This window comes from Chionomys nivalis, chromosome 19 (assembly GCF_950005125.1).
Source record: "Chionomys nivalis chromosome 19, mChiNiv1.1, whole genome shotgun sequence".
NCBI classification, from domain to species: Eukaryota; Metazoa; Chordata; class Mammalia; order Rodentia; family Cricetidae; genus Chionomys; species Chionomys nivalis.
In genome coordinates, this window is record NC_080104.1 from 60,014,392 (window position 1) to 60,027,180 (window position 12,789).

The 12,789-nt window shown below is 53.5% G+C and overlaps 1 protein-coding gene across 1 annotated transcript; it reads left to right on the top strand.

Annotated features, from left to right (window-relative positions):
* Positions 1 to 2,712: 2,712 nt before the first annotated feature.
* Positions 2,713 to 11,495, top strand: Tcp11 (t-complex 11). The gene is made up of 10 exons (XM_057751462.1): positions 2,713 to 2,795; positions 3,103 to 3,240; positions 4,194 to 4,266; positions 6,205 to 6,325; positions 7,684 to 7,904; positions 8,431 to 8,567; positions 8,945 to 9,165; positions 9,246 to 9,427; positions 10,285 to 10,448; positions 11,127 to 11,495. Exons 2-10 carry the CDS (start codon positions 3,120 to 3,122, stop codon positions 11,351 to 11,353), a joined length of 1,467 nt encoding a protein of 488 aa, XP_057607445.1. The 5' UTR covers positions 2,713 to 2,795; positions 3,103 to 3,119; the 3' UTR covers positions 11,354 to 11,495.
* Positions 11,496 to 12,789: the final 1,294 nt, after the last annotated feature.

Consider the following 12,789-nt stretch of genomic DNA (forward strand, 5'->3'; position numbering starts at 1 on the left):
ATGAATGTAGATACTGGGGCTGGAGAGATGGCTCAGAGGTTAAGAGCATTGCCTGCTCTTCCAAAGGTCCTGAGTTCAAGTCTCAGCAACCACATGGTGGCTCACAACCATCTGTATGATCTGGTGCCCTCTTCTGGCATGCAGGCATACACATAGAATATTGTATACACAATAAATTTTTTAAAAAAGAAAGAACGTAGATATTAAGGAGAATAGCCGTTTCATGAGTACAAATGAAGTCCTGGAGGAATTCGGGCATCTGGGGGGGGGGGCTTTTAGCTATGCTATTTTTATAGGGAGAAAATGTGTGCACGTGTGCGCCCGCACACACACACACACACACCCTTTTCTTTGGTCCCAGACTTTAAAATGCCCAAACAGAATTCTAGATTTTTCTTTTTTGACCTGATGTGGTGGCAGATCCCTTTAATCCCAGAGCCAGTGAGGCAGAAGCAGGCGGATCTCTGTGAATATGAGGCCAGCCTGGTCTACAGAGTGAGTTCCAGGACAGCTGTGGCTACTCAGAGAAACCCTATCTCAAAAAAAAAAAAAAAACAACCCCAAGAATATTAAAATTGAAAAAGATTTCTGTGTTTTGCCTGCACGTGTGGATGTGCACATGTATATGCATGCATGTATATCATGTATATGCCTAACGCTTGCAGAGGCCGGGAAAAGCTGGTGGATAACCTAGAAATGGAGTTGCAGATGTTTGTGAGCCACCATGTTTTATTTTTTAAAGATTTTATTTATTGTGTATACATCATTCTGCCTCCATGTATGCCCACATGGCAGAAGAGGGCACTAGATCTCATTACAGATGGTTGTGAGCCACCATGTGGTTGCTGGGAATTGAACTCAGGACCTCTGGAAGAGCAACCTGTGCTCTTAACCATGGGAGCCATCTCTCCAGGCCCCATGAGCCACCATGTTAAGTGCCGGGAACTCAACGCTGGTCCTCTGCAAGAACAGCGGTGTCTTAGCAGTGTTATTTTTATATGTGTGTGTGTGTATGTGCGTGCGTGCACACACACAAGCTCATACCTGTGTGGTTGTGTGCCATGTGCATGCAAGAGCCTTTAGAGGCGTAAGAGGGCATCTGATCTGTGAGCTGCCAGCTAGGTACCATCTTTCCAGGCACGAATGCTCCTTTTAAACGCGAGGTCAACAGTGGAGTCTAAACACTGCATTATGTGACGTTGAAACAGTGTGACATCACAGAGCAGCTCCTGCCACATTTGAAGGTGATCTTGCTTCCCAGCTGACTGGAGGGAAAAGTCAGGGAGCATGATGGGGCGGACAGTTTGGAGGGTTGGTGTTGCTTTGTGCTCGAGCCCCAGATTCTCATGAGCTTTTCTTTTCTAGACAGGGTTTCTCTGTGGCTTTGGAGCCTGTCCTGGAACTAGCTCTGTAGACCAGGCTGGTCTCGAACTCACAGAGATCCGCCTGCCTCTGCCTCCCGAGTGCTGGGATTAAAGGCGTGTGCCACCATCGCCCGGCTCTCATGAGCTTTTAAATTAAAATTTTCGTCTCTCTTCACAGTTTTCTGTCTCAAAACTATGAGTTGGTCATGAATTCACACGGTAACAAGGCCAAGAACCCCAGGCAGAGGTTCTCAGAGCTGATGACCCAAGTCTGAGGAAGAAAGGGGACTGAGAGCTGGCCGGAGACAGAACCCTGCCTCTGGGTTCTCCTTCTCCTTTTAAGTTCATTTCTCTTTTCTTTGTGAGACATAGAGGGTCTCATTTATCCCAAGCTGCCTGGGAACTCCTAGGTAGACTTCTAATCCTCCTGCCTCCACATCCTGAACATTGGGACTACAGGCATGTATTGTCATGCCTGGTTTAAGCAGCTGAGAAGCTTACCCAGGGCTACTAACCAAGCCACAGCCCTAACTCTTTTTTTTTTTTTTTTTTAATTGTCTAAGCTGCAGAAATGGTATGTGCCTTTGATCCCAGCACTCTGGAAGCAGAGGCAGGTGGATCTCTGAGTTCGAAGCTAGCCTGGTCTACAGAGCAAGTTCCAGAATAACCAGGGCTACACGGAAAAACCCTATCTCGAAAAACAAAAACAAAAGACATAATTTATATGTATGGGTGTTTTGCCTGCGTGTATGTAAGCGCGCCACATGCATACAGAGCCCTGGGAGGCCAGAAGAGGGAGTCGGATGCCCTGACATTAGAGTTACAAATGGCTGTGAGCAGCCATGTGGGTGATGGGACTCAACCGTGCTCCTCCTCCAGAGGACCCGGGCTTCTCACCGCTAAGCCATCTCTCCAGCGACCAACTGGGACTCAGCGCTGGGGACTGAGTTCAATCAGTTAAGTACCTGAGGCCCCTTCCATCCCCAGCACACGAACCCTTCACGGTGGTTCTCACTGGTGACCCCACACTCAGGCGGAGACAGGAGGGTCAGAAGTTCAAGGCCAGCTCCCCTCTTCCGTGCTCGGCAGGCTCCTCCTGAGCCCCAGTTCCAGACACCTAGAAAAGGAGAGGGATGAAGGGGAGCAGGTGGCCGGTGACTGGTGCCCAGGCTCGATGGGTGCTGAAGGGGAGGGGCGCGTGCGCACGTGCCACGTTGCCAGGACACCTCAGCGGTTTCTTTGCAGATCTCGGGCGCTCCCACTTCTGCCCCGGCCGCAGGGTAAAGGTGGGGGTGTGCGTGACGCCGCAGCGAGGGGCCCAGTGGCTCCGCCCAGCTCCCAGGCCCCGCCCTCCCAGGTGGTTCAGCCGGTGCCGCCTACCCGCCCCGTGCCCGAGAGCCAGCCAGAGTGGGCGGGCCGGCGGCGGAGGAGGTGAGGGGAGGGGAGAGGGGAGACGAGGGGAGATAGGGGGAGGGCGGGGAGGGGATGAGAGAGGGAGAGGGAAGGGGAGTGGGGAGGGGAAGGTCAAAAGGGGGAGGGGGAGGGAAAGAGGTGATAAGTGGTAAGGGGAGGTGAGGAGGGAGAGGAGGTGGTGAGGGAAGGCTGAAGGGTAGGGGGGCGTTGGCCTAGGGCGGCGTCCCCGGCGACCGAGGGGGGCACCTTGCGGGGGCGGAAAGCCGGGCTCTGCGGCCTCAGTTTCCTCCCTGCGCCAGCGCTGGTCCCTCTGTTGCCCACCCAGATACCAGCACCACCAAGATGCCAGACGTGAAGGAGAGGGCTTCCAGGAAGGAGCTCAGCACGGCCGAGGGCGCCTCCCGTGAGCCCCACGCGGGGCACACTCGGGAGGAGGGGAGCAGCGCCCAGGGCCACCGAACACGTATGTTCAACTGTCGCCGGACCGCGGATCGGTAGGGCCGGGACCCGGGCGTCGGGCATCACCGCGGTGCACGCGCTGCGAGGTTGCCGGCGACGTTCTCCTCCTAGTCCTCCTCCTTGTGGCCACGCGGGGTCGCTGCTGGTTAACAAAATGACTTGAAACAGGACCCCGGCGTGGCGTTGGTGAAAGTCAGGGTTTGGCGATGGTTTGGAAACATCTGGAGGTGGTTAAGTCTGTAGGTAAAACAGCTCCTGAGCGTATCATCAGATTCCTCTCTTAAGATTTCGTATATTAGGGTTACTTTGTTTTGCAGTTTTCTGTTTGGGGCGATCTGGATTTTGGTTTGGTTTGGTTTTTAGCTTTGGAGCCTGCCCTGTAACCAGCTCTTGTAGACCAAGCTGGCCTCAAACTCTCAGAAATCCACCTGCCTCTGCCTCTTGAGTGCTGGGATTAAAGGCATGCGCCACCACCGCCGGCTGCGATCTGGATTTTTGAGAGTTCTATTCTAGTCCCTTTTTGTCTCTCCCGGCTGAGCTCTCCTCACACTGGGCGCCTTCGTGTTGAACTTCTGTTGCAGTTGAGGTGTTTAATGTTTCCCGCAGTCCTTCAGGATGCCCCTGTAGCTCAGCCCTGCTTTGAAGGCTTCCTTTTAACGCTTATTTAGTACCATGAGCTAACAATGTGTCTGTTTAAGTAGCTGACTGTGCCAGCCGTCTTGGCCAGAATAATTCAGAGGGCGGCAGATAGGATCAGCAGCATCAGACCACTGTTGTTGGTTTGTTTTGTTTTGTGAAACAGGGTTTCTCTGGGTAGCCCTGGCTATTCTGGATCTCCCCCAATAGACCAGGCTGGCCTTGGACTCACAGAGCTCTGCCTGCCTCTGCCTCCTGAGTGCTGGGATTAAAGGCGTGCGCCACCACGGCCCGCTTCACCAGACATTCTTTCAATCACAGGCTTGGCAGAGAGAGTTCATGAAGTTTCCAAGCTCGATTGTCACTCCGAAGAGAAGACTTTATCATCAACCAGGTGTTGGCTTTTATATTTTTATCTGTTTGGGTTCCTGACGTCATTACTGAGCATTGAGGGGTTCTGCGGCTTTGTGGGCAGAGACACTTGCTGCTAAGTCCAATAACCTTAGTTTAATCCCTGGGCCTCATGTGTGCCCCTCCTCAATCAATCAATCAATCAATCAAATCACTGTCTTAGGTTTCTGTTGCTGTGAAGAGACACCTTGACCACGGAAACTCTTACAAAGGAGAGCATTTAATTGGGGTGGTTTACATTTTCACATTTATTTGTTAGCATCATGGTGTGACGTGGTGGCGTGCAGGCAGCCATGGCACGGGAGCCGAGCTGAGAGCCCTACATCTTTGATATGCAGGCAACCGGAAGTGGCCTCACAGTCACACTGAGTAGAATTTGAGCAGAGAGGACCTCAAAGCCCGCCCCCACAGTGACACTTCCTCCAGCAAGGCCACGCCTCCTAATAGTGCCACTCCCTTTAGGGGCCATTTTCTTTCAAACCACCACAGTTACTAAAAACTCAGTATTGTGTGATGGTACACACACACACACACACCTCTGTCTTTGTAATCCTAGGATTTGGGAGGCAGAGGCAGGCAGATCTGTGAGTGTGAGGCCAGTCGGTTCTACACAGAGTTCAGGTCTACACAGGGAGACCCTGTCTCAAACAAGCAAAGAAAACAACCCAAATTTTTGTCATCTTGGCAAGTGCGTTGGTTGCCACAGTTCCTATTCTGGTTAATCTAACAAGGCTAGTTACAGTGATTTAAAGCTCTGCGTCTGAAAGGGAGATCCTTTGATCTACCTTAATGCTGAAATTCCGTTCTCTCCACCTGGATGTCTGTCTAGTTATTCCAACCGCATTTGTTGGAAAGATTCTCCTTTTTATATTAAATTGCCTTTGTATGTTTTTTAGTTTAGATAGGGTCTCGTGTAGCCCAGGCTGGTCCTCCTGCTTCTGCCTCCTGAATGTGGACATTATCTTAATTTTTTAAAGTCATAACAAAGAGCAATAACAATATGTAGCCTTCATGATTGGATAGATAATGTTCTCAGAATAGGAATATACGAGGAAGAGGTGGGTGGGAGCAGTAATTTTCTTTTGAGGCAATGTGTGTGTGTGTGTGTGTGTGTGTGTGTGTGTAGCCCTGGCTGGTCTGGAACTCACTCTGTAGACCAGGTTGGCCGGGAACTCAGAGATTCCTCCTGTAATGATACGCAGCACGAGGTGGGACCACGGATTTCATGGTAGGGAATAAACATGTCATCAGACAGAGCTTACGTGGGAAGGAAGGGGAGAGAGAGGGAGAGAAGGAGAGAGAAAGAGACAGAAAGACAGTGATCTGCCTCCTCAGAGAAATGGCAGAGAGAGAGAGACAGAGAGACAGAGAGAAAGTGGGTCTTGTCTCTTAAAGGGACAGCACCCGAGTACAGACTACATAGTGAGGAAGCAGTCGTTGGACCCTGGGCTGGCCAGGGCACTGCCTGGTTCATCCTGCCAGGTGACAGGAGCCAGTAGAATGTCTGAATCCTGACACTCCATGCCTCTGCCTCCTGGTGCTGGGATTAAAGGCGTGCGCCACAGCCCAGTGAGCCAATTTATTTTAAGCCTGACTGATCTGGAGGTGTCTGTGACATTCAAGTATTGTCAAAACAGGAAAATATTTTCCTAGAATTTAGGAGTGAAAGAAAATGAGTAACTTCTTGCTCAGCGCAGCCCATGCGTGCAGGTTCCTACACACGTACACACACAGGAGCCACACAGGGAAGACTTATCCTACACTCAGGCTTGTCCCTGCTCCTGAGCGTGCCTTGAAAGCCCACCTGGCCTTCAGGGAGTCCACCCTGCTGCCGCTCCCGCTGTTCTCTCCGGGGCTTAGACTCCGAGCCTGGATTGGTTTCCCGCGCAGTGAGTAACCTGTGTGTTCGCCCCTCCTGTAGCCTGGACGGCAAGGGCAAGGAGACAATGCCCAGTGACTTTTGGGACCATCTGAAGGAGCAGCTGTCGTCCGTGCCCCCTGACTTCAGTTGCGCCCTTGAACTTCTGAAAGAGGTCAAGGAGGTGAGTGGCCGTCGTCTTTGCTTGTAGTGGGTTCCAAGGCCACCTTAGCGCCCCAGGGGGCAGTGGCTGCAAACCCTAGTTCCCCAGGTGACTAGACAGAACAGGAAGACGCCGTGTACAGTAACTACAGCAGGACGCGGGAGAGAGCTAAGGATAAAGAGAATTCTGAAGAACTCTGAAGCATTGGATACAAACGTGCTGAGTGAGTTACCCCATCCGGCTGTACTGGTGTGTTCTGCCTTGAAAGTAAAAAACAAAACAAAACCAAAAAAAAGAATGTGCTTTATTCGTGGTGGGCGATTGGAGGCACAGTGGCCTGCCTTTTTTAGGGACGATATCTTGACAAACCCTGGAACAGACTGAGCTTGTACGGGGTTGATCAGCTTCCCTTAGAGAGCTGGGGCGGGAGGAGGCTCTTTCTCTTGTTGTATATTTAGCGCCCTCTGTCTAGTACAGAGGGAACTTGCTGCAACCTCAGCAAAGGAACCCAGAGGTGTGTGGTTGCGTGGGAGGTCAGCCTCGGCTTCCCAGGGCTGGCTTGAAACAGAGGCTCTGGGTGGTAGCTTTGGAAGCTTGCCCACTGAAATAGGTATCAGGAAGCAGTCGTGTCTGGTACCGCATGGAGCTGGCTGCTGGATTCTGCTAAACAGTCATGAATCCGCCCTCCAGCTCCACGTGTTGTGTGTGCTGTGCAGACACAGGGATAAATAAATAAGAGCCAATTACCAGGAGCTCACATTTGGGGATCAGCGACCCCATTGCAGCTCTTCTGATCTCTGCCTTCTCCCTCTGAAATAATTTTAAAAAATAAAGAACTACCCTTTGTAAATTAAGGGTACATTTTCTAGTTCTTCTTTTCAATTAAGATTAATTTTTATTTCCAGTCCTCAGGAGGTAGAAGTAGGCAGATATCTGAGTTTGAGGCCAGCCTAATCTACAAAGAGAGTTTCAGGACAGCCAGGGCTACACAGGGAAACACTGTCTTGAAAAACCACAAATAAATAAAGTATTTTTATTTTCTGTGTATGGTGTTTTGCCTGCATGTGTATGCAGTGCCCAGGGATGCCAGAAGAGGGCGCTAGAGCTCCTGGTCTGGAGTTAGAGATGCTGTGAGCACCGTGTGGGTGCTGGAAACTGAACCTATATGCTCTCAATGCGCTCATCTGTGTTCCACGCACTCTGTGTTTTATTAATCTCTTTATCTCACTCTGTGACATATTTATCACTAGCTACGTTAATACTCAGAACATGTCTGCCTCAGCGTCCTGACCCTAAAGAGACAGGCTGGTGTCTGTGGGGGTTGAGCGCTGGGGAAACGCCAGACTGAGCAGAACGTACTCTTCTGACTTGCCTGGCAGATCCTGTTGTCCTTGCTCTTACCACGCCAGACCCGCCTCAGAAGTGAGATCGAAGAAGCTTTGGACATGGACTTCCTCCATCAGCAAGCTGACCGTGGGGACCTGAATGTCACCTATCTCTCTAAGTACATCCTCAACATGATGGTCTTGCTGTGTGCGCCTGTCCGGGATGAAGCCGTGCAGAGACTCGAGAACATTGCGGATCCTGTCCGGCTGCTGAGGTGTGACGAGTCGCCTAGCCTGCTCCAGGTCCTGAGCCGGGAAGGGTAGCAGACAGTGGGACAGCCGTTAACTGTCTTCTGCTGGAGACAGCTTGGCACCCTGCTCCCAGAAAGACACGCAGTAGACAGAATTCCAAGGTGTGAAGAACATCCCGTCTCGTTCACACACTCTAAGGCACGGCAGCGTGTCTCCCATGGATGGCCGTGTGCCGCTTAGGAAGTGCGCTCAGCAGGTTAAAATTGAAAAGCACCAGCGCCCCTCGCCTGAGTGCTGAGTAGCCTCACTAGAACGCCGTCTTCCGCCGTGTGGCTTTGCCCTGTGGCCCTTGCAGGGTTTGACCTTACGGTTTCTCTGTTTGGCTCTCCCAGTGGAGGGTCCTTTGTTGTGCACACCGCTACCCCCGGGTCCCAGAGGAGAGAGCATGCCCGTGTGCCTTGGTCTTGGCTGTCCCGCATGCCCCAGTCACCCACCTGGCTTCCCTCCCGTCGGGTCCCTTTTCCAGCACAGTCGTTCTCTCCTGCTTAGGGGGATCTTCCAAGTGCTGGGACTGATGAAGATGGACATGGTAAACTACACTATCCAGAGCCTCCAGCCCCAGCTGCAGGAGCATTCCATCCAGTTCGAGCGGGCCCAGTTCCAGGAGCGTCTCAACAAGCAGCCCAGTATGTCTGACGTGAGGACAGAGGTGCCGACGGCTCACACCTGATGTTTGCAAAGGGCCATTCTGCCTTTTAGGAAGAGGTCGCTTCTTCCCACAGTGGGAGGAAGAAGGCAGATTAACCAGGAACACATACTTTTTTTCTTTTTTTTAACATTTTAATTTAGTGATTTATTTTAGTTTTTTTGAGGTAAGATCTCACTCTTCAGCCTTGGTATTCGGAAACTCATTATGTAGGTTAGCCTAGCCCCAAACTCATGGCCATGCTCCAGCCTCAGCTCCTGAGGGCATGCACCACCATGCTCAACATAAACAGTACTAGCTAAGGAGAACCGTGGCCTAAAGCCCCATAGGTAGAGGCTTCCACCCCTCCCGTTGCAGGCCTCCTCAACCACACCACTAAGTGGCTGACCCAGGCAGCCGCAGACCTCACCACCCCCCCTGCAAATTGCCCCGACACACTGGACTCCTCCAGCACGCCTGGCCCGTCCCCCAGTGACGCCGCTCAGTCCCCCTCGGAGCCGCTCAGCCCTGCAATGGTGCTGTCCCAGGGATTCCTGAACCTTCTCATCTGGGACCCTGAGAATGAAGAGTTCCCTGAGGTGGGGATATGGGGAGCATTTCCTCGTTTTGGGCTCTGAGTGTTGGTTAGAGCCCTCTGACGGCCCCGCCCCCTCCTCAGACCCTGCTGATGGACAGAACCCGACTGCAGGAGCTGGAGTCGCAACGGAACCACCTAACAGTCCTTGCCTCCGTCCTGCTGGTGGCCAGTAGCTTCTCTGGCAGTGTTCTGTTTGGCTCACCCCAGTTTGTGGATAAACTGAAACGGATAACCAAGTCCCTGGTGGAAGACTTTAACTCCAGGTGAGGGTTAGCAGGAAGGAGCTGGGGAGATGGCTCAGCTGGTAAGGTAAGGTGCCGAGAAAGCACAAGGACCAGGGTGTACCCCAGCATGCTTGGACTGGCTGTGGTTGCACAGGCCTTAATCCCAGAACGCTGGAAGCAGAGGCAGGAGGATCTTTGTGAGTTCAAGGATAGCCAGGTCTACAGAGCCAGTTCCAGGACAGTAGGGGCTACACAGAGAAACCCTGTCTCCAAAAAGACAACAAGAAGCCAGACATGTGGGCATCGTCTGTATCTCCAGCGCTTGTGAGGGGTGGGTTCAAGATCAGCTAGCCTAGTCGGCTGGCACGCAGACTGGATTCAGAGAGAAAGAAGGCAGAGAGCTACTGAGAACGAGGCCTGGTGTCCTCAGAAGAGAAGGTGGCACCAGGTGTCTCAGGTACTGGCAGGTCACGGGTTACTGGCTCTTCACCACAAACCACAGAGAGAGGCCCTCTAGAACCAGCCAGTGCCACTTTATCTCTGTAGTAATATTGGGGCGTGTGGGGGAGAACGGCATGGGGGACTTTCCAAATATGGTGTTGTGAGACCTTGAGCTGCAGGCTCGCCTCTCACTGGGCGGGCGATGGCGGCCGGTGCTGGCAGCAGCGTTCCTGAACTTGTGCTGAGCTGTAGCTGAAGATGACTGAGGAGACGCCCTTCAGCACCGAGAGCTTTTTACGGTTCAGTACACGGCAACAGTTACAGAGGCTGCCGGTATTGGGCTTTGGTGCTGGGCGGCTGGGGTGGGCAACCGGCACTCGTCCCAAGTCCCTAAACTCTTAGCTGCTGCCTGAAGCCACCTACTAGGTGCCAAGCTCACCTCTGTCGTGGTCTAGACCTGAGGAGACCATGCAGACTGTGAGCGAGCAGGTGACCCAGGAAATCCACCGAAGCCTCAAGAACATGGGCCTTGCCCCTCTGAGCAGTGACAACTCGGCGTCTCTGGTAGGACAACTCCAGAACATTGCCAAGAAGGAAAACTGCGTCCGCAGCGTCATTGGTGAGCGCGCCCACGCGTGGGCTGTGAGGGTGCTGGGGGTGGGGGGCAACCATGTGTGTGGGCTGTGAGGGCGCTGGGGCGGCAGCCATGCGTGGGCAGTGAGGGCGCTGGGGGGCAGCCATGAGTGTGGGCTGTGAGGGCGCTGGGGCGGCAGCCATGCGTGGGCGGTGAGGGTGCTGTGGGGGGCAGCCATGGAGTGGGTGCATTGCCAGGCCCTGAGCACAGGTTTTCCAGTCAAAGATGGAAAGGACCTATAGGAGGCCTGCACACAGGAATCCTGTCCACCCAGCCTGGTTCAGGTCCTCAGGGCTGTCGATGAGTCTCTCATTGGAACATCCACACCTGCTCTCCAGCAGGAGACGTCGCTCTGTAGTACAGACCCAGTTCTGTTGGAGGAATCGGATGATTTCTTCTCTGATGTCAGTCCCAGGCCTACGGCTGCAGCCCAGGCTGGCCTGGACACCCTGTCTACCTCAGTGTGTCCTTGCTCATGGCTTTCCCCGTCTCTGCCTCTGGGTTCTGGGACTACAGATGTGAGCCACACCCCCATACTAAGCAGTCTTGAGTATCTGTCCCCAAGCAACTCGGGTCCCCCTCCTCCTTGAGCATGTGACTGAGCAGCAGGACCCCAGGTGCTCGGTGGCTCTAGTCGCCTTCTCCCTCTCGTCCTGTACACAGATCAGCGGATCCACTTGTTCCTCAAGTGCTGCTTGGTTCTTGGTGTGCAGCGATCCCTGCTGGACCTTCCTGGAGGCCTCACGCTCATCGAAGCGGAGCTGGCGGAGCTGGGCCAGAAGTTTGTTAGCCTGACGCGCCACAACCAGCAGGTGTTCGGCCCTTACTACACTGAGATCCTAAAACCCCTCATCTCCCCAGGCCAGTCTGCCAGAGTGGAGGCTCTCTGAGAGCCCTGGCGCCTCGGACCCAGGGGGAAGGCCCATCTTCCTGGAGTGAATCACCAGTGACCAGGCGCACAGTGAGTGCCCTCCGCCCCCACAGCCAGCGCACCTGGGCTGTAGGGAGCCAGCATGTAAACACCAGCTGGCCCAGACCACTCCCTAATAAACCTCTGAACTGCAAGCAGACCAGCATTCTTTCTGGGACACAGCCGAGGCCAGGCCCTGTGCCCTGCAGTTTCACAAGTGACTGGCCAGATGCCCGGGTGCCCCCCAGCTCAGGGAGGCTCTGAGGAAAAGCACTTTCCTGGAGCCTTCACGTTGCCCAGCCGGCCAGGGCCAGGAGAGGACACTGTGAAAGCAAACCAGATTCCCCTGGGGTCACAGGTGCTCCAGGAGGAGGGGGGGGCAGCAAAAGCCCCGCCCCTTCCAGAGTGCCTCTGCAGAGATGGCACAGCAGAAAAATGATGTTGGCTACAAGGAACACTCGTAGCCACGCCCCGGCGTCCTCGGCTCCCACTCAGGTTATCTAGAGTTAAGGCCGGGACAGTTAGGTCTGCCTTGGTCCCATCCCCTGTCCAGTCCTCCCGTGGCCTCATCATTAAGTTTGGAACGCCCGCTCCTCTCGTCAGAGGCAAGGTGTGCATTCAGATGGGAGTGGACGCCCATCTCGCCTTGCTCTGCCAGCGTGGGTGGTTGCGGGGTGTGTGTGTGTGTGTGTGTGTGTGTGTGTGTGACAGACCAACACCAAGTGGGACGCTGTGGTACAGACCTGGGCTCACATTGCTGTCATGCTGACCACAGCAGACAGGTCCCAACCGGCTCCCATGAGGAAAGTGTCCCATTCTAACCTGGTCCTATGGAACAGACAAGAGGATGTGGGGATTGGCTTGTGTGAGCCCTCAAGGCAACATAAAGGAAAATAACGTCCCCTTTTCAGAAGCCGGAAAAGCTGAGGATGGCAGAGTGCAGAGACAGTACAAGGTGGTATCACAGCTGGGTTTGCCCGAGACGTGCTTCTGACCGGTGGCCCCCAGAGTGTGGGGGGAAAAACGAGCGGGCAGAGACCACTCAAAGTCTTGTACAACCTCGGCTGGGGGAAGCCCAGGAAAAAGACTCAAATGAACAGGCTTGGCCGCTTAGGGCTTATTGCAGTTACTCGGTTCGATTTCCGAAGTCCAGGGGGAGCCTCATTGTTCAGAGAGCTGCGGCCTCTGGGAACACTGCCCGGGCAATGGGTGTGGATGCGGGGCTGTGAGAGCCTTGCTGATTCTGTAGTTACCAACGCAGTGGCGTTTCTTGTTTCTTCTTGTTCTTCCATATGGAGGAGACAGGTTCTCTAGTTTATATTCACATTTACGGTTTAGTCTTGCCTACAGGTTTGAGGGCATTTTATTTTATTTTCGAGACAGGGTTTCTCTGTATGACTGCCCTGGTTGTTCTGG